The 27239-nt window shown below is 44.9% G+C and overlaps 1 protein-coding gene and 1 long non-coding RNA gene across 14 annotated transcripts in view; one reads left to right on the top strand and one right to left on the bottom strand.

Moving 5' to 3' along the window:
* Nucleotides 1-27239, top strand: part of CRTC1 (CREB regulated transcription coactivator 1) — a 44953-nt gene that overhangs the window by 11540 nt on the left and 6174 nt on the right. For 2 of the 13 annotated variants that reach the window (XM_086862504.1, XM_086862512.1), the window contains exons 2-13: nucleotides 6110-6226; nucleotides 10327-10464; nucleotides 11357-11418; nucleotides 12233-12327; nucleotides 13583-13668; nucleotides 14033-14076; nucleotides 14927-15147; nucleotides 17832-17965; nucleotides 18744-18995; nucleotides 20904-21005; nucleotides 25196-25282; nucleotides 26858-27038. In XM_086862504.1, the coding sequence (XP_086718630.1) occupies nucleotides 6110-6226; nucleotides 10327-10464; nucleotides 11357-11418; nucleotides 12233-12327; nucleotides 13583-13668; nucleotides 14033-14076; nucleotides 14927-15147; nucleotides 17832-17965; nucleotides 18744-18995; nucleotides 20904-21005; nucleotides 25196-25282; nucleotides 26858-27038 (1519 nt within the window). Of the gene's footprint in view, nucleotides 1-6109; nucleotides 6227-7580; nucleotides 7629-10326; nucleotides 10465-11356; nucleotides 11419-12232; nucleotides 12328-13582; nucleotides 13669-14032; nucleotides 14077-14926; nucleotides 15148-17828; nucleotides 17966-18743; nucleotides 18996-20903; nucleotides 21006-25195; nucleotides 25283-26857; nucleotides 27039-27239 lie in introns of all 13 variants that reach the window. The other 11 variants (XR_015279128.1, XM_086862511.1, XR_015279129.1 and 8 more) reach the window with 9 other exon arrangements.
* LOC147649367 (uncharacterized) lies at nucleotides 21394-25299 on the bottom strand. Its single transcript, XR_015279131.1, has 2 exons — nucleotides 22976-25299; nucleotides 21394-22693 (listed from the first exon to the last, which is right to left on the bottom strand). It is a non-coding gene; the product is annotated as an uncharacterized LOC147649367 (long non-coding RNA).

Genomic DNA, 27239 nt, shown 5'->3' with positions numbered 1-27239 from the left:
TTGCAAAACATTTTGTTCCAAGCTGCTGCTGGAATCTCTGAAGTCCCAAGCGAGGCAGGCAGAGCAGCTGCTCTCACTGTGGATTATCCCTTTCCTCTCAACTTCAGCCTTCATTTCCTTTCCCCTCCTTCCTGGGAGGAACAGCTGCGCCTTTGGAGCCTCTGCTGCTCTTGGAGCACGGCTGGAAACTGCAGGAAATCGGTGACTTTAGAAATCTGCCTCTTCCTGAGTGTGACAGCCCAGTCAGAGAGAGGCAGAGGCTCCTCTGCTCCTTATCCTGATAAATGAGGCTGGGGAGAGTGAAGGAGCTGCCTCTGGATCCCATTCCCTCTTCCTCGTGGTCATGAAATGTTGATTATTCTCAAATAATTCAAAAATTCCCAATTTCCCAAGTAATTTTCCAAATAATTCCCAAAATATTCAACAAAAAAAAATAATAATCAAATATAATAATGACAGTAATTCCCAAAGAGAGCAGCGGTGTCACTCTCAGGGTGTTGATTGGGATTTCAGAGCCCCCTTGTTAATCCTTGAGCTGACAGCAGCCTGCTCACCTCGCTGCAATTCCAGATATTTTTAATCTCCCTCTGTCTCAAGGCCTTTCCTAGAGGATCAGGGTGTTTTGTCACAGAATTTTAGTTTGCTGTTATCACACCTTTTTCTTTCTCTGAGGTTCTCCAAAAGATCATTTCAAACATGTGGCTTTGCACCATAAAATTTATTTCCCTCGTTTATCAGGGCATTGAAGGTAAACTCCATTATTTACATGTTACAGGTGCCTGCTGAGGTGAAAATATTGCTGTTGTTAGATTTCATAATATTGATTTTTAATTACATGGGAAATTAAAATAAAAAGCCAAACTTGAAATCCATCTCTTCAGGCACCTATTGAACTATCTGATAACAGCATGGGTCAGTTTTTATCAGTAACATGTAAATAATGGAAGTATTTGTAATTATTTGCAATAAATTATCCAAAACATGATAAAATTATAAAAACAATCAGTATTCACCCAAGCTCTAAAAGCATTATAGAGATTAAAAAGTCCAAAAGTCTTCCCAGCCTTCATTTATTTCTGGGAGCAGCAGGATATTTTATTTCATTTATCCTCATTCCCCCAGTGGGATCCAGAGGTGGTGGTGGCTGACAGCCTCTGGAATATCTGGGATATCTTCATTCATCCCCACTTTCCCCTGGATTTCTCCAGCCTTGGAGCACCACTCAAACTTTGAGTTGCTGATGGGATAATTAAACTGTGAGGAGTTCCAGAACAACCTTTCCAAAATTCCTCTGCTGGGATTATTCCCATTTGCCAGGAGGATCCCTGAGGTGGGAACGGTTTGGGATCTAAATCCTCTGCCCCTGGAACTTGTTCTGTGCTCAGAACTTTGTGTCTGCTCATTTTTGATTTTAATTTTCAGGTTGGGGATGTGAAGAGGCACTGGCAGCTGCTGGAATTAATAAAATTGTGGCCAACACAGAAATTCCCTTTTCCTTGGTTTATCAGGATTTTCCTTTATTCATTTGTGATTTCTCCCTCATTGAATTAAAGAAATCCCAGGCAGTTTTCAGGGTGAGTGGGTTCAGAAACGAGCAGTTATTTGAATGTGTATTAATTGTAGCAATTCTTTGAGTACCAAGTGTTGAGTTTTTAAAATTCAGATTTTAATTCCAACGAATTTTGGACTATTAACAGAAAAGGCTTCTCTTGAGGAGCCAAAGTCTGGGTGTTGGGAGAATTGTTGTCACCTTAAGGAAATTTTAAACAATTAAATTTTAAACCCAAAGTCTGGGTGTTGGGAGAGCTGTTGGCACCTTAAGGAAATTTGAAACAATTAAAAGAAATTTTAAACCCAAAGTCTGGGTTTTGGAAGAGTTGTTGTCACCTTAAGGAAATTTTAAATAATTAAAAATGGGTTAAATTAATTAAAGGGTTAACGAGGTGATTTGTAGCTCGTGGCAGCTCTGCCACTAAATCTAAACTGGAATCATTAAATCGCTGTTAAGGTCTCTTTCTTTTAAAGCTTTTATTTGCTTTTCTTATCAACACAAGGATTGTGAATGGGGAGAAATCTCCCTTTGAAGGCTCCAATCCTGCTGGGATGGCAGCAGGAGCTGCAGCGTTTGTTTGACTTGCTGTTTAATTCCAACTGCTGAGAGAAGCCAGAGCACGACTTTGGGAGCCTCTTTTTCCTTCTGCTTCCTCTCAGCACAGGCACTGGGAGGTTCCTCACATCCAAAATCCCAAATCCTGCAGCAGCGCTGGGTGCTCCAGGTGAAAAATTCCTGGGAAATTCCATCCTTGTCCAAGCAAACCCTGCTCAGCACAACGGGATTTCCCTGTAATGCAGCCTCTAAAACTCCCACTAAATCCTGCCAGCAGAACTGAAGTCCCAATTAAGCTTTAATAATACTTTTCTAATTTTAATCCACGCCGGTTTTGCTGCTTATTAGGCTGAGGTGCTAAAGAGGAAGGGTTTTTGTAAAGGGGAAAAAAATGAAATTATGAGAAAGCTCAGTGTGGAAACTGCAAGGTGGTGAAAAAAGCCGTTATCACCAAATCTTTGCTTCCTGTAGTCATCAGATATCTGGGGTTTTATCAAACGGACACTCCACCCTTTTATTATCGTTCTGGCAGTCCAGATTTCATCTGTTAAAAAAGGCATTTTAAGAAAAACCTTTACACTGGATTTGGGTTGATCTACAGCGCCAAAATCCACAAACTTCCCAATAAGTTCTGCCCACAAATTTGTAATTTACTCAGAATTTTTCAGGGAAGAATTTCAATAACACGAAATATTTAATTCTTAATAAATGTTTCATTTAATTCCCATCTGCATATTACAACACTGGATTTGTATTTAGGGTTTTGTTTCTGTCCTTATTATTTTTTTAATTGTAGAACTTGAATCTCTCCCTACCAACACGGCTGTGTGTCCAGCAAACAGTAACCCAAATGGAAAAATCAATGTATTTCATATAAATTTTCATAGAAATGATAGGATTGTTTTGATTTTAAAGAAAAAAAAAAAGAAGATTTAAAGTTGAGTAATAGAAAGGCTGGTGGAAGGAAAATTACAGATTCCATTTGGATGTGGCGTTTGGGGAACATTTGTTCAGAACAAGAAAACCAAGCAGAAATAAAGTGGTTTAACAAGCAAAAGCTGTTTCCTTACCAAAAGCTTTCTTGGGAAAGAACTGGGCTATTTAGCAATATTTTCAGCTGTCAGGGAGCTGCTCTTGGCCACATCACAGAGAAATGGAAAAGCTGCAATGGAGAGTCACCGAGTTCTCGTGGTTCATGAAATTAATAAATCTGGTGAGCACTCAGTAATTCCTTATCATCCTTCCCTGTCTGAATTCATCCAGAATCCAAATTGCACTAATTGAATCCAGCCCCAGGAGATAACCCTGGGGCTGCCCTGAGACTTGTTAACATTTCCAGAGTAATCAGATTTTTTTTTCTATTAAGAAAAGGCTTTTCCTTTTTGTTGTTTTCTTTTAAAATCCAACCCCTCTCCAAACCTCATCCCCAGTTGTGCCATGTACCTGCTCCACCTCGTAGGGTGGATGGAGAGGAAAATGAAATTTCATTTTAGTCACAGCATCTGTTGTTTTCCTAAAGGGTGGGGAGGCCTTGGCACGGATTGCCCAGAGAAAATTGTGGATTTCCCATCCCTGGAAGTGTCCAAGGCCAGCTTGGAGCAGCCTGGGATGGTGGAAGGTGTGGGGTGGAATTAAATAATATTTAAGGTCCTTTTTATCTTGGTTTAGGGCAAATTTGGGAGAGAACCTTCAAATGGGGTTCCTAAACTTTTATTCTGGATTTTGGTCCTGCTTCCCGCTGTGCACTGAGCTATCTCAGAGAAATTTGCAACTTTTTTAAAATTTTTTTTTCTGCTGAGGAGACAAAAAACCAGAACTGATTTCACTCCTGATTTCCTTCTGGAACGACAGCAAAGTCCTAAGATTCAAACAAACTTTATTTTCCAATGAAAAAGCCGGAGCAGGGAGTCGCTCAGGACACAAATCCTGCTCTGTTTACACTCGATCTCCGCAGATTGCAAGTGGCAGTTGTTGATGGGCTCCAATAAATGCGGAGTCTGGGGGCCACTCTGTGCTGCGAGGCAGGAGCTGAGCAGAGCAGGCAGCCCCAGCTCTCCCCGGTGTGCTGATGGATGAGAGCAGCGAGCAGCAATCGCTCCTCTTCCTTTTGGCACCGATCTCCAGCAGCGTTTATCCTCGCTGAAATCAACCCCGCGGCCAAGGCACTGAACAGCCCGCGCTCCCCAGCTCTTGGGGAGCCTCATTTCCATGGAGGTGCAGCAGAAAGACAAATGTTCCTGACCTCCCTGTCCCGTGCTGCTTTTGAGGTGGGAATATCCTGAGAAAAAAAACACCAAAATCCTAAAAAAAACACAAAGCCACCCCCTCCTCCCTTGGAGGTTCTTGAAAGGAAACCAACACCTGTTGGAGTAGTTATTTCAATGTTTGGCCCAAATCCCAAACAAAGCTTTTTTCTTCCCCTTTTTTTTTTTGTTGTTTTTTTTTGTTGTTGTTTTTAACAACAAAAACATATGCAGGGACCAAGGAAAAAGCACAGCTAGTTCTGATATTGTGCTTTTTGTGCTCTGAGTTGGAGGGGCTGTGACTCATTAAGTGATACCAGCACAGGGTTTCTCTAATTTCATGTCTTGCTTCAGGAATTGCGTGGCAAAATCTTGCACGAGAGAAGCGAAGGGGCCCTTCCTGCTCCTTCCATGGGATCTTTCCGAGCCATTTGTCAGGGAAAACTGGGAATATTGTATAAATCTTCTTCCTGAGAGAGATCTGTCTTTCTTCCACTTTGTGGATGGTGTCTTGCCCTAAGAGCTGAGGCTTTTGAGAGCACCCTGGCAAGGGCTGGACACGAGCTCGGAGCTGTTTTCCCACCTCAGTGATCCTGGGATTCTGTGCTCTCTGGAGAGGTTGGATCTCCACCAGTCATCTCCTAAATCAGGGATTGCTTTGGTCCCTCAGCTCAACACAGAGATTTTAGCTGTCTGTGCAGTTGGAAATTGGTGGCTTCTGGGGGAAATGCTGTGAATAAAAGGTATTTGAATTTTCTGTGAGTTGTTTGAATGTCAGGAAAATGCGTGAGCTGTCCTCAGGGTGAGTTATGTTCAGGGACTATTTTAATAGAAAATTCCTCCCTGGGAGGGTGGGGAGACCCTGCAATGGAATTCCCAGAGCAGCTGGGGCTGCCCCTGGAGCCCTGGAGCAGCCTGGGATGGTGGGAGGTGTCCCTGCCCATGGCAGGGGATGGATGAGATGATCCCTAAGGTCACTTCCAACCCAGATCATTCTGGAATTCTCTGATCCTCCATGGATACTTCCCAAAGTCTTGGCATGGAATAAACACGAGGCTGGGCCTTTTTTCTGCATCCTGTCAGGGTGCTGGCAATGTGGTGTGAGCACTCTGAGCATCCCTGTGCATTCCTGAGCATCCCTGTGCATTCCTGAGCATCCCTGAGCATCCCTGAGCATCCCTGAGCATCCCTGAGCATCTCTGAGCATCTCTGAACATCCCTGAGCATTCCTGAACATCCCTGAGCATCCCTGAACATCCCTGAGCATCCCTGAGCATTCCTGGGCATCCCTGAACATCCCTGAGCATCCATGAACATTCCTGAACATCCCTGAGCATCCCTGAACATTCCTGAACATCCCTGAGCATCCTTTAACATCCCTGAACATTCCTGAACATCTCTGAGCATTCCTGGGCATTCCTGAACATCCCTGAACATCCCTGAGCATCCCTGAGCATTCCTGGGCATCTCTGAGCATCTCTGAACATTCCTGAACATCCCTGGGCATTTCTGAATATCCCTGGGCATCCCTGAGCATTCTTGAACATCCCTGAGCATCCCTGAGCTAGAAATCCTGGCTCTGCCTTTTCCTTGGAAATCTCTCCCTGCCCTTTCTCACAAGAAACTCGTGGAGAAGGTTGGCCCTCCTTTGTAAAAGCTGGATTGATGCCTTTTAACATTTCCATTCTCAGTGATCACAGTGTCAAATTGTCCTGGTTAAAACAGTTGAAATTCTATTTTCCTCCTCCTTTCCTTTCAGCTACAGCTGCAGAAAACCCAATATTTGCAACTGGGGCAGAGTCGTGGCCAGTACTACGGGGGGTCACTGCCAAATGTGAATCAGATTGGGAACAGTGCCATGGATCTCCCCTTCCAGGTGAGTTCTGAGGGTTTTTCCTTGGATTTGGTGAGGAATTCTGTGCTTGGATGCTGCTGTGTCCTCCCAGGCAGCTGCTGGTCCCAAAATCAGCACCTAAAAACTGTGGGCGGGGTTGGGATTGTGTTAAATTTTAGTTCTTCTGTCTCTGTTTGTGAGGCTTTGGGGTCAGGAATACTCTGAGAAATGCAAATCCTAATGAAATCCAGGAATTCCAAACTGGGAGGAAATAAAGGTGATGCTGGGAGCTGAGGGGTGCAGGAATTGATGTGCATGTTCTGTGGGAGGAATTTTGGGAGAGGAGAAGAGCAGTGGGGACACAAAGTGGTATCAGAATAATCACTTTGTTTTGGGCTGGCTGGAAGGGAAATGTCAGAATGTCCTGGCTGGGTTTTGTGACACTCCAGGGATGATGCACCTTAAACAGAAAATCAAGAGTTTCAGGTGAATATTTTGAATTGTTTTGAAGCATATTTGGACAGAGAATGTTGTCCAAGGACAGGATTAGCTGGTGGATCATTTGTGGACTTCTGATTTCCACATTTAGTTGATTTAGAGTGCTCAAAATAATGAACATTTCTGCATTGGTTTTCCTTATTTGAGCAGTCACAGTTAGAGCTGAGCTCACGAGGATGTGGTGGGAAGGAAATTTTGCAGTTTGTGGTTTTCTGATGAAGGCTGCTTAATAAAGATGGAGAAACTCTTGCTGACCTCCTCTAACTGCTTCTTGAAATAGGTGCAGACAGCTGAATTTGGGCAGGTTAAAAGCTTGAATCTTGAGCAAGAGGAGAGGCAAAAGTCTATTTTAATCTTGAATTCTTTGGGGAATACAGAGCAGAGGTTTGTAGTAGACTGAAGTCCTGTGTTACTCCACAGTGTCTGCTCTGTTCAAGTTTTTCCCTTTAGCTTTTTGTTAAGGGGGTTAAGAATTCCTTTTTAACAATAATATTTCAGCGTTTCTGTGCTTGATGGCCATCACTGGTGGTTTTCACCTGGACTATTTTAATCTGGACTGCTGAAAAAGGAATATTCAAAAATTTATGAATGACTGGAGGAAGAGATGGAAACAAGCTATCCTTAAACCCTGGGGGTTTCTATATTTTTTCACACACACACACACACTAAAAAAAACCCAAAACACCCAAATTGATGTTGTTCCAGATAACAAATGGTGACAAGCAACAAAACAACCCCATGTGTTTGTAGCAGTGGGGAAAAGCTTTCCAGGTTTTTCCAATTTTAAGCTCAAAGCGCGACTGCAAACGACTCTGGGCCCGTGTGAAGGCAGAGCCTGGGTGGTTGTGCCTGCTGAGAGCGTTGGTGTCTGAGCATCTTCTGCTTCTTTGATTTGCAGCACAACGGAGCTCTGGCTGAAGCCTTTGGAGCAGTTCCTGTCTCTTTGGTAAACAAGTTTTTAGGTTTGTGCAAATACGTATTTAGGACTGGTCCTGTTTGCCCAGGTGGATACGTATTTCTGCACACCTGCTCTGCCGTGCACAGGATTTATTTGAGTCACCCCCAGCTCCACAGGACTGCAGGGCTGGCACACAAATCCAGGTTTTGCCGTGCATCCCAGTCTGGAACATGCAAATAATTCCTGTGCAGGCTCCCTGGACTTGCTGTCATGTGGTTATTTCTGAGTTTTTGGGGGTTTATTTGGTGCAGACAGTGGATTATTCAGTCTTGGCCTGTGGTTTCAGCAATCTCTGAGCATGTGCACTCAGCCTGCATGTTTAAATCCATGGGGAAGGGCAGAATGAATTCCCAAATCCTGCTTGGCACCAGGAGGCACCAGAATATCAAGCAGCAGTAGGTACCACTCCTCCTTCCCCCTCATCCACCTCACCTGGGTTTATTTCCTGATAAATCCGAAAAGGACACTTGGAGAGCACCGAGCTTTTTCCTTCCTGTCTGTGTTGAGCTGATTTTTAATGGTTTGGGGGTTTTGGGTCTGGTCTCAAACCCTTGAATGTTTTTCAGGGGAGTGAAGCCCTTTTAGTTCCTCATTTTCCCAAATAAAATCAATGCTCAGATCTATTATTTTTTTTTAATCCATTTTTTTCCCTATAGTTAAATATCTCATGCCGTGCAGAGATGGGGAATTTTAATCCAGGAAAATTGTCCTGGTGTTTGGCTCTAAATAAATTTTATAGGAAGGTTGCTGAGAGAAGCCAGACCTGTTGGAGGTGTTACCCATTTCCTCAGGTGTTTTCTGTTTCCCTGAATTCAGGATTCTTTTGGGATCTTGGTTCCTGGAAAGCCAGGGAACAGCTCTGCCCCCAAATAAATCCCTCTTTCCATAAACTGTAGCCCTGAGCTGGGACACATTCCACATTTATTTGTGCCACTGCTGCACTCAAATGAGATTTTTATTGTGTTTTCAATAAGAAAATCGTGCCAAAAAAAAAGGTAAAAACCTAAGAAACAGCGGTTTTTACCTTGAACTTTTTGTCTTTATAGTTTTGTGCTTTGGCCTCCCGTTAAATTCCAGGTGAGCTGTGCAGTCCCTGTGCTCCAGGCTGGCTGCTCCTTTTTTAGCACCACTGACATAGGAAATTGCTTTTCCTGTTGACCTTCCAAGCACGTATTTGCAAATTTTGCTGCCTTTTGGGCTGTAACAACAGAAAAAAAGGAGGAGTTTGAAACCTTTTGTTGCTTTGGAATGATGAATATTCCCACTTCTGTGTGGGGATTGTTGTTCAGTGTTTGCAGCAGAGATTAAAGCACCGTGTTTGAATTTAAAACCCTTCAAAATTGAGATTCTGTTTGAGATTTCTCAGCCAAGTGAGGAAGTGAAGCACAAACCCCATGATCTGAAGTGCTGAGAGTCCTGTAAAAAGTCACTGAGCTCCTTTCTAGTCCCCTGTTGCCTTAAATATTCTGCTGCATATAAAATGTTGGCCCTGAAATGAGAAAATAAACACCACAGCCCCTCTGCAGCTCTGTTAACACAGCCTGTGTGTGCAGAGAGGGTGAGGAGCCCAATATTTGCTGAAGAGAAAAGAGTTTAAAATAGTAGAAAGGCTCTTTAAAAAGTTCATACAAACAAAGCCTTTCAAAATAAATGCAAAGCTTTATAGAAATAATCTTTTCAACAGCCAAAGCTGACACTTGCAGAAAAAAAAAGCAAAAAAAAGAGAGAAAAAAAGGCTGAATGTGGAAGCCAGATGGTTTCATGGCTTGGCAGACAGGACAGTGCATTTGCCACGTGCAGCACCTGAATGGAGGAGGAAATTTTGGATTTCCAAACAGATGGTGTTGAGGGACTCAGCAAAGCTGTTCACATTGGCAGGGAGTGCAAGGCTGGGGAGGTTTTTTTTCCTCCCTGGAGACCCATAAATTGCTGGTGGAGTAGGAGCAGAGATTGACCCCTCGGTACTTCCTTTGTCCCTCCCCCAGGTATAGACTGGGAAGGGCTGTGGAAAATGTGAAAGTTTTCCAGTTTGGCCTGGGAATTCATCTTCCCTGTCCTTCCCCTGCCATCCTCCTGCTCTGAAATCATCTGCTCAGGAACCGCTCAGGATGTCAGCGCTGATAAGAGTCCAGGTGGGACCATCCCACCTCGGGTCCCTGAAGGAGCCGAAAATCACTTCAAAGCCATCAGACAGAGGAGGAAGGAAACTGCTTTTCTTTTTCTTTTCATTCTCTCAGTGTCCCCTTTAAATAAATGTGCTTCGAGGAGGGGTGAGAGGCCAGCCCTGAGAGCAGGCAGCGTGTCCTGGGGAATGCTGAGCTCAGCGTGCAGCTCCTCCCTGCATCTCCTGCCCTGGGATCAGGCTCTGGATGTCGGCATGTTCCTCCGGGATGCGCCCTGCATGCTGCACCAAGGGCATGTGGACAGCAGCTGGCAGCTCCTGTCGGCTTCAGGGGTGCCAGGGTGTGAGGGCAGTGCTGGGCCAGGCCAGGGCAGCTCCAGCATGGCCCCTTCTGCAGGAGGCAGCTTTCCCAAAAACCTGGCAGAGGAAAAACAAAATGACACAACGTCCACATCTCGTTTTGAGTCTGATTCCTTCGAGTGACCCAGCCTGGCACAGGAGGAGGAGGAGGCTCTGGGCAGGCTGGGGGTGTTTCCCTGTGGATAATCCCCGTGTCTCTCCCAGACCCCGTTCCAGTCGTCGGCGCTGGACACGAGCAGGACCACGCGGCACCACGGGCTGGTGGACAGAGTGTACCGGGACCGGAACCGCCTGGGCTCGCCCCACCGCCGCCCGCTCTCCGTGGACAAACACGGCCGGCAGATATCCTTGGCAGCAGGGCTGGGCCATCCCCTGCCTGCAGTGGGGACTTCCCTCCTCGCTTCCCAAGACCTAATCCATAAATTCCTGCTGTAAAGCCAGAGTTGGCCTTTGCTCGGCTCTCCTGGGGTTAATGATCCAGCTGTGGGGTGCTTGGATGGATTGGGGACACAGGACAGAGGAGCCCTGGGAATTTGGTGGCCTTCTCTGATGGGGTCCTTGCCATCAGCAGCAGGGCTGGTGTGAGGCATTTGGCTCTGTCCCTTCCTGTCTAAACTGGATTTGATGGATGGAGCAGTGGATCAGGAATTGGCTGGATGGATGTGTCCAGAGGCTTGTGGTCAAGTGACAGGTGGCGTCCTCAGAGCTGGTCTGGGGACATCTAAGGGTGACATGGACAGTGGGATTGGGTGCAGTGTCACTGCCAGCTCTGGATCCTCTCATTCCCACCCAAACCACTCCATGATTCCCTGAAAGGTCAGGGCTGTCTTGGGGAAATGGGAGTTTCCCTTCAGAGCTGAGCAAACCCAACCCAGGATTCTCCTTTGCAGCTCCTTGTGCATTTCAGCGCAGGTTGATTCATCCTTTTGGCATTTGGGGATGGGAATGAGCTGAGCATTTCTGACAGGTTTAAAATCAGCTGGGATTGATGGGGCTGGAGGGGATGTGTGACACGAGGCTGAAGGCACCAGGACTTAAATCCATGGAAAAGGAGGGAGGATTTTGACCGCTCAAACATTACAACAATCCAGCTAATACTTTGGGTTGAGATCCTTTTACAATTCCCCCATAGAGAATCTTTGAGTTTAGTGGTTCTGACACGATAATTGGAATTATTCTTGGGAAAAGATTTGCTGCTGGAGTGGCAGTTGTTGCTGCCTTAACCCTGGCTCACGTGGACAGCTGCCCCTATGGCACCGTGTACCTGTCGCCGCCGTCGGACACGAGCTGGAGAAGGTGGGTGCCACCATCCTGAGGGCTTTGGGTGTTCTCTGACACTGCAGCAACCTGCAATTGTGCCTTTTGGAATTCAGAAAGGCAGTTTTTAATTCAGCCCTGCTCGTTTTACATGAGCTTTAAAATGTATATGTCTGCAAGCGATACCTTGATTTAATGGTACCTTTTTTAAGGGTAAATCCTTAAAGTTTAATCTTTAAAAATCTTTTAAAATCTTGAAAAATCCAGAAGTTCTCAGGCACAGCCTGATATTTCTCATGGATATTTCTTGGATATTGACTTGGATATTTCTCTGAGTGCAGAAACTGGGCTGGGAATGTGTCAGTTGGAGGAACACAGAGTTACACTTTTTGAGAGTTCACACTCACAGAGTTCATCCCAAGATGTGGTGGCCATGAAATTTCCCATCTGCACAACATCCTGAACCATTCCTTTTCCTCCTCCCAGCCAGGAATGTTTGGTTTTCAACCACCACAATAACCAAAGTATGATTAAACAGCTTAAAAATGGCATTATTTAATCACATTTAATCTGAACAAAGCAGATAAAACTCTGTTCTAACAAGGGCAACCGATTTATCCTGTGTTCCTCTCAATCCCATTATTGAAACAATTGCTCTTCAAACTTGAACTAATTTGTTCTGCAAATTGATTGTTTCACAAGGAAATTCTGCCTGCTTTCTGCCACACAGAGATTTTTGGGTTTTAATGCTCAATATTGAGGTTTTACCGAGTTGCTGCTTTTATCTGAGAGGAAAATTCTTTTATTTAGTGAAGCTGACAAGAAAAATGTTATGGGTTTTGCTTTCTCTCAGGACAAATTCTGATTCTGCCTTGCACCAGAGCACCATGACTCCAGCTCAGCAGGAATCCTTTTCAGGAGGCTCGCAGGACATGCAGCAGAAAAGAGGTGAGCAGGAAAAAATAAAGGATGAAAAGGTTTATAACAATGGAATCCTCACAGATTGGGCTGCAGGTGCTTGTAGAATTCAGGAGTGACACAACAATTGGATCACATTCACCGTTCTGGGTGCTGAAATCCAAGGAAAATGACACAAAACAAATCCTGAGCCCCAGATTTTGTCATTTTTGCGCTGGGCAGGATCCTCTGGGCTGGTGGGACTTTGGTGCTGAGTTCTCAGCACTCCCAGAGCTCTGGAGGAACTCCTGGAGCAGTGTGGAATTGCCAGAATTTCAGTCAGAGGCTTCACCCCGTGTTTATTGCGGGGATTCCATCCGATCCCAGAACAATTCCAGGCTGGAGCAGCCCCGGCACCCTCAGTTCTGGTGCCCTCTGCTGGGCCCTGGGCCTGCTCCAGCTCGGGAAAATCGGGAATTGCTCATCCTAAAGGTCTTTGCCAGCCTTAAAATTCCCTGATCCTAAAGGAAAACTCCTAAATTTCATCCTTCAGCAAACAGCCAGGGGTTGTGAACACACAGCACAGCCCTTGGACACGTCTGTGCTGTCCTGCAGCTCCTCCATGTGCTCCTGGAGCTGGAGATCCTTGGGAAATGCTCATCCAAACCAGGATTCCATAAATCTGGATCTACACTCACGGCTGTGAGATGTTTTCATTGATCCATCTCTCTCTGGCTGGGCTTTTTGGGTTTTTTTTTTGTTCCCCCTTGAACAGCAAAGAAACGTCCTTGGGATGTGGAGAATTAAATTCCAGCTTTGTGGTGTTTGTCCATGCCAGGGAGGAGGGATGGGATTTTCCCCACTGGAATTGTCCTCAGGGAAGCCCTTTGGATGTTCAGGGTCTTCATCAATTGTGCAAATTGCAAAAGGTGGGGAAAAACCAGATGCCAAATAAACCCTTCCATGGACATCTGGGCAAAATCAATGGGAAGCCAGAACATTTTGTTTGGGTGTTTTTGTTGTTTTGTTTTTTAATTCTCACTGATTTAATAATTAATTAAATAACATTTCAATTGATTAAATAAATTAATTCAATTCATTCAATTAATTAAATAACATTTCAGTCTGGTTTCAGGAATCTTTGGGTTTTTTTTTAAACCACAGAATTCATCCTCCTCCTCGATAATTTAAACTCCACAAGATTTTTCCCAAAGGTTAAACTTCCAATCTGAGAATGTCTCAGTGGGAAGATAAATATTATTGATTATTAATGATTCCTTTTCATCTCCTTTTTGTTTTTTTATAGTTTTATTGCTGACTGTCCCTGGAATGGAAGAAACCACCTCTGATGCAGACAAAACCCTCTCTAAGCAAGGATGGGACACTAAAAAGGTGGGAATTGCACCTTTCAAGGCACAGAAATTTTATTTTCTGAACAGATTTAGATAAATGAATGCTTTAATCCCTGTCAATATTAATAAACGACCTGAGGAGACTGGAGATTAAATGCTGTGTTTAAAAACAAATAATAAACATTAGATCAGAAAGGATTTTATGTGTGTGAATGCACAGGCTTGGTTATATGAGGAGAAACTCTTGAAATCGAAGATTTGCTGGGCCAGTAAAGCAGAAAAATGATAAATACCTTCCAAGAGCACCCAAATCTTACACAGAAATGATTAAATTAAACTTTTTAATTGAAAAAATACCCTCCAGCAGCATCTTTGCCTTGAAATCTCTCTCCCTTCTCTTTCAGACTGGGTCATCGAGACCTAAATCCTGTGAAGTTCCAGGAATCAAGTAAGTTCTCAGCAAATTTTTATTTTAAGAGCACTGAGATCTTAGAGAAAAATTATGGATTGAATGTCCTTGAGTATCCTGTTGCTTTGGAATTTTCTGGGAAGTTTTTAGATACAAAACAAGACCCTCTGAGGGTCAGAAATGCAAAAAAAAAAAATCTTCTTTCTGGAATTTCTTCTTAAAAGCATCTTAAAAAAGCTCAAAAATACATTTTTTGTGGAATTCTTTGTTAAATACATTTTTAAAAGCTCAATAATATCTTCATGCAAAATTCCTTATTAAAAACACTTTGAAAAGCTAAAAAAATATATTTTGTATCGAATTCCTAAATGAATTTTCTTAATAAATACATTTTTAAAGGCTAAAAAATACCTTCTTAGGGAACTCCTTGTTAAAAACACTTTAAAAAGCTCAAAAAATATATTTTGTATTGAATTCCTTAATGAATTTTCTTAATAAACACATTTTTAAAGGCTAAAAAATACCTTCTTAGGGAATTTCTTGTTAAAAACACTTTAAAAAGCTAAAAAAATATATTTTGTATCGAATTCCTTAATGAATTTTCTTAATAAATACATTTTAAAGGCTAAAAAATACCTTCTTAGGGTATTCCTTGTTAAAAACACTTTAAAAAGCTAAAAAAATATATTTTGTATCGAATTCCTTAATGAATTTTCTTAATAAATACATTTTAAAGGCTAAAAAATACCTTCTTAGGGAATTCCTTGTTAAAAACACTTTCAATAGCTCAAAAATGTCCTTTGTACAGAATTCATTGTAAAATATATTTTCAAAAGCTCTGTCCAGGCTGAAATCTTAATGAATTTGGGGTTTTTTCTCCTCCATTTAGCATCTTCCCATCAGCTGACCAGGAGAACACTACAGCCCTGATTCCTGCCACGCACAACACGGGCGGCTCCCTGCCAGACCTGACCAACATCCACTTCCCATCCCCTCTGCCCACGCCCCTGGATCCCGAGGAATCCACATTCCCAGCCCTGAGCAGCTCCAACAGCACCGGGAACCTCGCTGCCAACCTGACCCACCTGGGCATCAGCACTGCCAGCCAGGGTGAGCCCAGCAGCAGGGAGCTGTGTGCCAGGAATGGGGACTTTGGGTTAAAGTGCAGGATCCCTGTCTGCAGAAAATGGGGAATTTGGGTTAAAGTGCAGGATCCCTGTCTGCAGAAAATGGGGAATTTATATTTAATTACAGGATCCCAGTCTGCAGAAAATGGGGAATTTGGGTTAAAGTGCAGGATCCCTGTCTGCAGAAAATGGGGAATTTGGATTTAGTTACAGGATCCCTGTCTGCAGAAAATGGGGAGTTTATATTTGATTACAGGATCCCTGTCTGCAGAAAATGGGAAATTTGGGTTAAATTGCAGGATCCCTGTCTGCAGAAAATGGGAAATTTGGATTTAGTTACAGGATCCCTGTCTGCAGAAAATGGGGAATTTATATTTAATTACAGGATCCCTGTCTGCAGAAAATGGGGAATTTATATTTAATTACAGGATCCCTGTCTGCAGAAAATGGGGAATTTATATTTAATTACAAGATCCCTGTCTGCAAAAAATGGGCAATTTGGATTTAGTTCCAGCACCTTTTTCTCAAAAAAAAAAAATGGGGAATTTATATTTAGTTACAGGACCTCTGTCTCCAAAAAATGGAGAATTTGTATTAAATTACAGGAGCTTTTTCTCCAAAAAATAGAAAATTTGTGTTTAGTTACAGCACCTCTGTCTCGTGTTCTTGATGCTTTTTTTGGAGGATTTGTTTTGGGATCTTTTCTTATGTTTATTTTTTACTGTTTCTGTTTGTTTGTTTATTTATTTATGAATGTTTTCCTCTTTCTTCTCTCTTGGAATTCCTCGTGCTGAACCCCAGCATCCCTTGTGTTATGGGAATATTTCCAGCAGCCCTTTCATTTCCATTCCTTTAGAACAGAATTATTTTTTTTTTCATGTGAGGATCCTTTTGTAGTCTACTATTGATTAATATTTTAATTATTAATTGCTATTTTTAAAGTGATTTTGCTGATACTCAATTATGAAGAGAGTTGATTTTGGTTTTTTTTTAAATTTATTATCAGTGACAGTTGCAAGTCTGTTGATTCCTAGAATAGAAATGACAAGTTGTATCCAAAAATACAAATATATTTCCTGTGCTGGGCAGGATTCCCTTTCCCACTTCTCCTGGGTTGGGAAAAGGAAATGACTGTAATCAGGTTGTGGCTGAGCAGGTGAGTTTGGGAAGCAAAAAAAGGATTTAACCATTTAAAGTTAAATTTAAAGTTAAATTTAAAGTTAAATTAAAACCTTGGAAGAGTTTTTTGGTCTCCAGGGTTTCAGGGATGGGTTTAGAAATTAGGATTTAAGCCACCCCACATTTTTTTCCCTGTAATAAGCAAATTAAATGATACAGATCCAACCTAGTGGGTCTGAAACTGCTTTGAAAACATTCCCTGATCTCCCAAAGACAGAACAAATTCCAGATTTACTCCCTGATTTTGTTCCAGCTTCTCTCTGGACACAACCCCACACTTTATCCATTGCCCCACTCAGCTTTTGATGCTTTTCAAACCAATTTCCCCAAACTTTCCTCACTGCTCAAAGGCTCCACTCAGCTTTTGGTGCTTTTCAAACCAATTTCCCCAAACTTTCCTCGCTGCTCAAAGGCTCCACTCAGCTTTTGGTGCTTTTCAAACCAATTTTCCCAAACTTTCCTCGCTGCTCAAAGGCTCCACTCAGCTTTTGGTGCTTTTCAAACCAATTTCCCCAAACTTTCCTCGCCTCTCAGCCCTCCCTGAGTGCTCCTGGTCCTGCTGAGGAGCATCCCAGCGCCCGGGGAGGGGAGCTGGGCAGGGCAGCAGTGCCAGGGAGCCTGCCTGGCCTGAGCCCCTTGTCCTGCTGCCTCCTTGGCAGCCTGGCTTTCCTGGCTCGCTGGCAGCTTGCCCACAAGCCCTGAGCCTCTGCCAGGAGCCAAGAGCTCCGGGCTCCTGCCAATTGCTGCTCTCTGGCAGCTCCGGGCAACAGCTCGTGCTGGCTCGGCCTCACATCCCTTCCCAGGGTGACTGGGTTCCTCTGGGGTGAAGCAGGAAAGAGGGGAGGTTGTGAACTCCCAGATTTTTGGCTTGATCTGAACAAAATGATAATATTTGGGTTGTTTGTGCTCGCCTCCCTGCTGGGTCGTGGCTCTTGGGAGTGTGGTGGACATTTCCTGCCCCGGTGTGCCATTAAAAATGGGGCTCTTCCTGCGTAACCAGTTCTGCTTTTTCCATTTAAGAGGTGTTTGCTTTTACAATCCCTGCAGTGCCCTGTGATAAGCCTGGTTCCAGGATCTGTTATCTCATTCCCAGAGCGTGAGCCCAGACAAACAGAGCAGAACCTGCTTTTCCTGGGCTCGGCGAGTGCAGGTGTGCGAGCACGGTGCCTGTGGAGCTGCTGAGGCTGCTCTGCCTCTTCCAACTCCTCCTCCTGGCCACCAACCTGGCCACCAACCTGGCCTTGAGCCAGGACAACCCACAGGGCTCTTCCTCTCATCCTGATGCTCTTCAACCTGACAAAATTAATTACAAATCCCCTAACGAGCTCCCGCCCCATCGGCCGAGGCGCATCCGGTGCTGTCCGCTCGGGCCGCTCTTTTTTCCCCCGGTTTAGGGAATTATTTTGGGTACAAATGTCACAAATTTGTCACATAAATGTCACAAATCTTGCTGTGTCCCTGCTGAGGGTGGTTTGTTATTCCCAGCAGGGATGACGACGACGCCGGCCCCGTCCCAGCACCGCCAGCCCAGTGTCAGCCCCCTGTCCTTGGGAGCGGACTCGCGGCGACCTCAGTCCCAGCAAATGTCCCCCACGCTGTCCCCGCTCTCACCCATCACTCAGGTAGGAATTCTGGGGGGAATTCCCAGTTTTCTGATCCCAGCTTCATTGTTTGAATCGGCTTAGGCTGGAAGTTTGGCTCAAAGAGCTGCAGGGATATTGGGAAGTTCCTCCCTGGGAGGGTGGGGATGGAATTCCCAGAGCAGCTGTGGCTTCCCCGTCCCTGCAAGTGTCCAAGGCCAGCTTGGGCTGGACTGGGATAGTAAAAGGTGTCCCTGTCCATGGGACAAGATGAGCTTTGGGGTCCTTTCCAACCCAAACCATTCCATGATCCCATGAATTTCATCTCTTGTTCTGTAATTTCCTCCTTTAAAGGTGTTCCTTAATTCAGAGACTTCAAACAGGAGAGGTTTGTAGAGGGGACAGATTTTACTTGCTCTTTTCTAAAACTGTGATAAAAAACATCTCTTAGACCACTTTCTTTTTAATGTTGTCCCAAAAGGAGCTGTGAAATTTGAAAATCATTACTCTAATTTGTGAGAGAAGCTCAATTAACTTTTTTAATTGATTTTATTGTGGCTCTGTGACTGCCCAGGTTGGTGATTTCTGACCTTGAGATTCAACTGGGCTTTCAAAGTATTGGTTTACACAGGATGGTTTGGGTTGGAGTGAACCTTAAACCTCATCCAACCCACCCCTGCCAGGGGCAGGAACATCTCAGAGCAGCTTCTTGACTCTCTGAGCCTTCAGGTGTGGTTTTTACAGCACAAACTCCATTTTCTCGGTGTGACTGATGAGGAATCCCCTGCCAGCATGGCTGATCCCTCTCCATCTCCCGCAGGCCGTGGCTATGGATGCACTGTCCCTGGAGCAGCAGCTCCCCCCGTACCCCTTTTTCACCCAGACCAGCTCCCAGCAGCAGCAGCAGGCGCCGGTGGCCAGCTCCCTGCCCCAGACCCCCCCTCTGCTGCAGAGCTCGGGGCTGCAGAGGGGCCCCCAGCTGCCCCCTCTGTCCGTCACGGTACCTTCCACCATCCCCCAGTCACCTCCAGGGAGCCAGAGCCAGCCCTCCATGGGAATAGACATCAACTCGGTGAGTTTGGGAAGGGATTTCCTCGGGAAAAGCTGGGAATGCACTGGGAAATGGGCTGGGACGTCCCCGCCATCACGGGAGCCTTTAGAGGGAGGCTGAAGTGAACTTAAAAATAGGTTTGGTTGAATGCACCTTTAAATGTTTTCTAGAGGAAAAATCTGTGTTAAGTTTTGTTCCAGCTTAAATCTATCAGCATTTACTGGGAGATTTTCAGGGGGTTCAGTGTCCCCTCAGCACATCATGATACAGGCTGGGGCAACTCCCAGAGCCTTGAGGGAGAGTCCAACTACAACAACCATTTTCCAATAAAATCTGGGAAATTTATTTTCCAAAAGTTGTCGAGAACCAGGTATTTTCTGCAGTTTCACTACTTAGAACCCTTCTATTTCAAGGAGTTTTAGAGCATGTATTCCAAAATGGGATTTGTGGCTGCCTCCAGTGGCCAGAAGAATTGGAGCAAGGATTTATGGACAGATCCCTTTTCCTGCTTGTTTTAAGGTGGCCTGTTAGGAAATGTTGTGTCTCAGCAGCTGAAAATCCCAAATCAGCAGTCACAGGCCAGGAAAGAAGGGAAGTCCCAGCTCCCCCTGGCCCTGGAGGGTCCTGGGTGTCCCACCCGTGGTGTCCTGGCAGTGCTGTAGTGGCAGGAACGGCTTTGGCAACGAGAACAAATCAATTCTATCCATCTGCTCTTGGTTGTGGATGAAATTTTTAACAATTGGTGCTCCTTGAGAGAGCACCTGCTTCCTTTCCAGGATGGGAAGGGGAAAAGGGAAGGACAATCCAGCAGTGGAAAGAATCCCACCCCTCTCAAAATGTGTCCCTGTTTTGATTCTAATCCTCATGTAGCACCAGTACAGACAATTCTGATCTCATCCTTTGCTTTCTGTGTTGCTTTCCTCATCCTAAACCTCTTTATGACCTGAACTTTTAGGCTGCTGTGCTTATCTTCTAAAGCAACTCAAGTAATTCCTAAATAAACAGATTTAAAGCCACTTTATCAAAAAGCCTTTGGAGCTGTCACAGCCTCGCTGGCAACTTCTACACAGGTTTTGTAAAGTAGAATTGAAATTTATTTATAGTTTGGGTGGCTGCTGACAGGTTCTAAGTGGCAATGCAGAGCAAAAAGGGAAATTTTCTTGGGATTTACAGAATTTGGGGTCCAAAATTGCTGCGAATCTGATTAAATTCACTGGATTGCAGGTTCTCCTCAATCATCCCTTAATTTTTAATGGAAGTAAAATGAGAAGAGCTGGGCTACTCTTTATGTTAATTAGTGCAGCATTATTTAAATACCATTAATATTATTAATATGTTCCAAACCAGGGTTCTTTATGATAGAAAAAAAAAAATAAATTAAATCTTTGAAAATGACTTCTCAAGACACCTGAGAAAAGTATAAAAATCCCAGCTACAAGCCTGCAGAAGGCAGTGTGAATTGCCTGGGGGTGCAGTGGAGTTTGGGGCTGTGTGGGGACAGGTTTGGAGCCCAGGTTTATCCTTCAGGTGTCGTCACCTGAGCCGTGCTGATACCACAGCTGGAGGCAGAGCAGGACCCCAGCGAGCACAGACGTGGGGCTGGCACTGCAGCTGAAGCCTGAATGACATTCTTTTTGAATTATTCCCAGCTTCCAAGACTTCTTTGCCCTAAATCCTTGGCTGACCTGATTTTTATTTTTTTTTTTAATATATTTTGAACCGAGCATAAGTGAAAACAGGCAGGAAACGCTCCCAGCTGTGCCTGTCCCTGCCCTGGGGCTCCCTGTCTGGGGGGACCTCATTCACATAATCCTGTCTTCCCACAGAGAAACTGAAGAGGATGGTTTCTCCCAGCTCCATCACTCCAGAAATGTGTATTTTGCAAGGCTCCCTCAATGGCACGGTGTTTAATTCTGTGTTGTTCTGTAGGCCTCACTCCAGCAGTACCGCAGTAATGCTGGCTCCCCAGCCAACCAGTCTCCCACCTCTCCTGTCTCCAATCAAGGCTTCTCTCCTGGCAGCTCCCCTCAAGTAAGGGACTCTGTGCTTCCACAGGCCTTGCTTCTCGTGTGTGTTTCGAGCTGGATTTCTCCATCACTGCCCCATAGCTGTCTCACTGTGACTCCCGTGTGTGCCTCATGCGTCACCGACGTCCCATCTCGGCCGCCCTCCATCCCCGCTCCCACAGCGTGCCAGGAGCTGCTGAATTGCCTTTTTTAGTGAGCAGAGAATGGCAGGGTCAGCCTGCTGCTTGGACACTAGGCTGCTGTTTGTTTGGGGGGCAGAACCTTTCGGTTCCCAGGATCCCAGGGGAGCTGATGGGTGTGAGGTTGGGAGGGCAAGAAAAGGGGAATTTTCAGTGCCTCCTGCAGCAGGGAAACTCCTGGAGCACTAAAAAAATGACACTAAACATCCCAAACTGATTTAGATCAGGACCTTTTTTATGTGAGAACATACCCAGTGAGAGAAAACACCGGAGAAAATGCTCTTAAAATGAGCAGCTTGTGGCTGGCAGGGAATGGGATCCCAGCACACTCCCTTGCATGCCAGCTGCTTTTCCTTGCTCTGCCTGTATCTCCTCACACATCCACATGTCCTGGATGGAAATCACAACTTGGGAGAGTGTGTGATCCTCTGAAGGGGGATTTTTTCCTGCCAGCAGCAAGAGATTAAAAACAGGCAAAATTTGAGGGTTCCCCAGTGTTCGAAAGTGCATTTTCAGTGCCTGATGCTGCTGAAAGAGCCTCAGCTGGCTGCTCTGGAGAATCCCACCTGGAGAAAAGAAATGCAGGGAATTCTTCCAGAGCATCACAAGAGTCTGAAAATCCATTTTCTGTTTCATCACTGAACGTTGAAGGCTGTAAGGAGGATCCTTTCTAAATAAGTGCTGCCCCTTCATGGTTGCCAGGCAGAAGCTGCAGGTCTCCTTCATTAGCCAGGTCATGGTAAGCTCAGCCCTGGATCCGAGTGGCAGGAATTGTCTGCGTTTCCTTAACCCTGGCTTAATTGCTTCTTAACCTCTCTCTCTCTCCTGCCTGCTCCTGTGAGTTCTGCTGTGCTCTGTGTGCCTCCAAAATCCAGCACTGTCCCCTAGAGCAGAGCATGCTGCAAACTCTCAGCTCTCACTGGGCAGCACGTCCAGTTCTGGGGTTGATGTTGATTTTTTTCCCCTTTGATTTCTCAGTCACTCTGGCTTGGTTTTGTCCCCACTGGTCAGTCCCAAGGGGCAGAGCACACACTGGGATGTGATTTTTCCTGATGGCTTTATCCTGTAAAAACCTCCTCAGGTTTTGCTCTGTTTGGCAGGGACAACACAACTCTTGAGTGGAAGGCAGAGGATTTATTGATTCTGTTCTCTGTAGTTTGGACCCCTTAAATACCCACAGAATTCCTTAGTTTTACAGAATTCCTTAGTTTTACTAAACTAAAACTGTGGTGGATTCGGTGCCCCCACCAAAAGCTGGTGGTGGTCACGAACATGAAACAAGGGGGGGAATTAAAACCAGTTTGGAGGGGAAATTGGGGTTGGTCGTGAAGATGGGGCAGCTCCAGGCAGCAGAATCCCTTAATCTGCCCAGAGTGAGGGCAGATCCCTTCCAAGAGCAGAATATTCCATCGTGGAGCAGCCTGGCACTGGTGAGTGTGTGCAGTGATCTCCACGTGCTCCTCTTCCTCCCGCAGATTTGGGTTTTCATCCTCAGAGTGCCACAGGACGTTCCCTAAACCACAAACCCAGGCTTTGATTCGTGTCCCACATCCAGCACAGGTTCTTCTCCATGCTCCCACTTCTCCCAGCCCCTCTGCTCCCGTGTCCCAGCCGTGTGTGTGTGTGTGTGTGTGTGTGTGTCCCAGTCCCACCAGTGCTCCCAGTCCCCGCAGCGATGGGAGAGCTCTGCCTGACCCCCACAGCTCTGTGTTTGCATGGCTTCCACCCCACTGCTGCCCTGCTCTCACCCCTCATTCCAGTCACACACAAACATCCCTGCTCTAGTGCCTCTGACCTGGAGAACCTGGTAGGTATTTTTAGATGGATCATCCCAGACAGGGATTGGTGCTTTGGGGCTGCTTTTTCCTCACAGTCGCTCCGTGAACCCCACAAGATGCTCTGCTGACTCTCCAGCGGTTCTGGAGGTGGTGTTTGCACAGTGTTGTTCCTGGGGTTGTTGATAAATTATTCTGAGGCTCTGAAGTGTCGAAGGAATGACATTTCCAGTGGGAATTTTGGGTTTCCTTGGGGAATTTCCATGTTTGCAGCTGTAGGAACCAGCACACAGGAGGGGCAAACCCAGGCTGGCTTGGGGTAGGAAGCTCTGACCTGGACTTGCACGAGCACATTCTGCTCTCCTGTTGATTATTTCTCACGTTCCACAAAGTTTTTTGGGATGGGAACAGTGCTTGGTGAAACATAAAGATTTTAGGGATCGTCCTCATTTTGGGAATTGTCCTTTAATTCCCAATCTGTGGAATGAAACCACAGGAGTTAAAGGCACAAAATACCTTGATCCTCTTTGGAACCCTCAAGCAGCCATTGGATTTTAGTGCTGCTTCCTGTCAAGCCTGTGCCATCCCAAAATTCAGATTTTCCTTGGAAATGGTTATAAACCATCAGTTGGACTGGATTTAGGTTGGTTTTAAACCCCCAAATTTTTCTTTCAATTGCTTTAAGTGGTGCTTTGCTTTTCTCTTACCAGTACCCATCAGTGGCTCTTGTGGTGTTTGATCCCTTGTGGTGTTTGATCCCTTTTTCCCGGGATCCAGCAGAGTGTTGATGACCAGGTGATAAATTGGAAAAGCGGCTCCAGTTCCAGCCCTTTCCCAGTTTTGGCTGCACGTGGAGCAGGGATTGTTGGGTGGTCTGGCTGGAAAGTGAATCCCGAATCTCCAAATCTCCAAGTGCATCCAAACCATCCCGGCTCAGAGCAGTTCTGGGATCAAACAGGATTTTGGAGGAGTTCCAGCCACGGAGTCTGGGCTTGGGAATTCCCCCCTGGATCCACGTTTATCCCAAACCATCCCCATCAAGTGACAGCCCAGGGATCTGGCTGGAAGTGGGGAGCTTTTTAAGGAATATCTTGGTGCTTTTCCCTCATGGAAGGGGCAATTTAGGTGGTTTTTTTGAATTATTTTTTAATACAAGCTGGTTTTTTTGAGGATTTAAAATCCATGCCTGTTCAGACTCTTCCTAAGCTTTTCCTGAATTTCCCATGCTTAGGTTTTTAAGGAGGAAATTTGTAGCCTTCTGCTTTTGCCATGTGGATAAACCAGCAGCTGAATTTTGTTTTCCACGATTGAGACAACCCCTCCATGGAAATTCTATTTTATAGATGTTCTCTTTGTCACTTAATGTTTGGGGTTTTTTTCAGCTGGGAATATCAGGATTTGGGAAATTTAAATCAGGAGTGAAGTCGCTGATTTTTACCTGGAATTTTTTATCAGGATTAAAACACAGACCTCAAATTCTTGGTCACCTTTAGAATAATTGACAAATGATGGAGAATTACTGAGGGAGCGGACAGTGATTAGGAAGGATGAGGAATTCCTCCTGGAATTCTTCACTGAGGTTCCCCCTGACCTTTCCTGCTCTGCAGCTCCCATGGAATGCCTTTAAACCAGGAATTTTCTCCCTGGGGGCTGCAGATGCAGAGCCAGAACAGCTCCTCCCGCCTCAGTGTGGGGCTCCTTCCCCCAAACCCCCAAACAAGCGGGGATCGCACTTCTCGTGTCCCTAAATCCCGGATTTCTGTCTTGTTCCTGCTCTGGGAGAGGCCTGTGGGTTCCTGTGGATCCTGTGGGATCTTCATGGTCCAGAGGGATTCCCTCTGGGATCCTCTGGGTCTGGAGGAATTCCTGCCTGCTCCTTTTGGATCTCCTGGGCCCTGTGGGATCCCTTGGGCCCTGTGGGATCCCCTGGGCCCTGTGGGATCCCCCGGGCTCTGTGGATCGTGTGGGATTCCCTCCTGCTCCCTGTGGATCGTGTGGGATCTCCTAGGCCCTGTGGGATCCCTTGGGCCCTGTGGGATTCCCTCCTGCTCCCTGTGGGATCCTGTGGATCCTGAGGGATCCCCCGGGCCCTCAGAGGACTCGTGAGGGCCCCGTGCGATTCCCGCCCGCTCCGTGCCGATTTCTCCGGAATTCCCGGATTTCTCTGGAATTCCCGGTGCCGGGAGAGCCGTGGGAGGAGTTGGGGATTTTGCACCATAAAGCCTCTGTTTTGTTTTCAGCATTCTTCCATGCTGGGCAGTGTTTTTGGGGACTCCTATTATGAGCAGCAGATGACAGCTAGGCAGGCTAATGCCCTCTCCCACCAGGTGAGCAAATTCATCTCGGGCCTGCCTCGGCCTCTCCCACATCAAATTAATTCCAATTAATTCCTGATTAATTTTCTGTCCCGTCCCCGTTTTGTCCATGTAGAGTTTTCCTTTTTTTTTTTTTTTTTTTTTTATTTTGGTTTTTTTTTGTTTGTTTGTGTTACTCAGCAGTTTCTTGTTTTGTTTAGTTTTCCCCTCCCCTCTCACTCTTTGTCCTCCCCTCATCCCAAGCAGGTGTTTGGCCAAAAAAATGGGAGATGGATTTAAAAGATAAATAAAATAAAATAATACAATAAAGTATAACTAAATAATAAATAAATAATGAAAATCATAAATAATAATAAAATCAACATATAAATAATATAATAATAAAATCAATATAATAAATTCAATATAATAATAATTATAATAATTATTATTTCAATAATAATAAAATCAGTGAAATCAATAAAATCAAATCACAAAGCTTATAAAAATTCCAGTAATGCCAGGCAGCTTTGGAAAAGGGAAGTAGTGAAAAGGAAATGTTAAAGCAGTGAAAATCAGCTCAAAAAAAGGGAAAATAAGGAAGTTTTGGAGAGGAAAAATAGTGAGAATTTTAAAATGGAAGTCAGCTCTAAAAGGGAAAAATAATGGAAAGGAGTTTTTAAAATAATGGAAGATTTTAAAAATAATGAAAAGAAATTTTTTAAGTAATAGAAAACTAGAAAAAAGGAAAAAAATGACATTTGAAAGAGGAAAAATACTGAAAAATCTTGAAGTAATGAAAATGCATTTTTAAAAGGAAAAATAATGAAAATATATTTTAAAATAATGAGAATCAGCTTTAAAAAATGAAAATGAAAAAAGAAAATTTTAAATAATGTTATTTAAAAATGAAAATTTTATCAAGGAAAATTTTGAAATTAAATTTTGAAATGTGAACCAAAATTTTTAAAATAATAAAAATAATTCTGACAAAATTTAAGATACTCGAAATTTTAAAAATGAAACTTCATGGAAATACATTGAAAAATTAAAATAATTAAATAAATAAGTAAAATAATTAAAATAATTAAATGTTTCAATTAAATAGTTGAAATAATTAAAATAATTAAATATTTCCACATTTCTGGCTGGAGAAATTTGGATTGCAATCCTTCCAGTTGCAATTGAGGATTCCCTTGTAGGTGGTGACAGGAATTTGGGAATAATCCATGGCTGGTTTTATTTGGGAATAATTGGAGCCTTCCTTGGTTTGGCCAACCAGGGCATGGATTAATTAAACTATGGAATGCTTAAAGCTGGGATGTGTCTTGGAGGGAATTCTGATGGGCAGAGACCTCAGGGCGAGCCTGAATTCCCTTTCTTTTCCTTTAAAACCTCCCTTTTCTTTTGTTCTCCCAATCCCCTCTCCCCAGTTTGGTTTGTGCCTCCCTCTTGCGAATTGGGCAGGGAATCTCAAAAAGAGCCCCTTTTTGAGCGAGGAAAGATGAATTTGTTTGCCTGTCTCTTGTCCTGTCCTGGAGCCGTGTCCTTGTCCCCGCTGTCTCTGCCGAGGGTTGGGAATTAACGCTGTCCTCGGTGTTCCTGCAGCTGGAGCAGTTCAACATGATCGAGAACGCCATCAGCTCCAACAGCCTCTACAGCCCCTGCTCCACCCTCAACTACTCGCAGGCTGCCATGATGGGACTGACGGGCAGCCACGGCAGCCTGCCGGACACGCAGCAGCTCAACTACTCCAGCCACGGCAACATCCCCAACATCATCCTGACAGGTGAGTGCGCCTCGCTCGGGGCTGAGCCAGGGTCCCTCACGGGATACGGGCTGGGAAAGGACTGAGAACACTGTGGTTCTGTACCTGAGGCTGCTCCAGGGTCCCTCACGGGATACGGGCTGGGAAAGGACTGGGGGGACTCTGTGGTTCTGCACCTGAGGCTGAGCCAGGGTCCCTCACGGGGATACGGGCTGGGAAAGG

Source organism: Cyanistes caeruleus, chromosome 25 (assembly GCF_971803275.1).
Source record: "Cyanistes caeruleus chromosome 25, bCyaCae1.hap1.1, whole genome shotgun sequence".
Classification (NCBI taxonomy): Eukaryota; Metazoa; Chordata; class Aves; order Passeriformes; family Paridae; genus Cyanistes; species Cyanistes caeruleus.
This window is presented reverse-complemented; position numbering and strand designations above follow the sequence as displayed.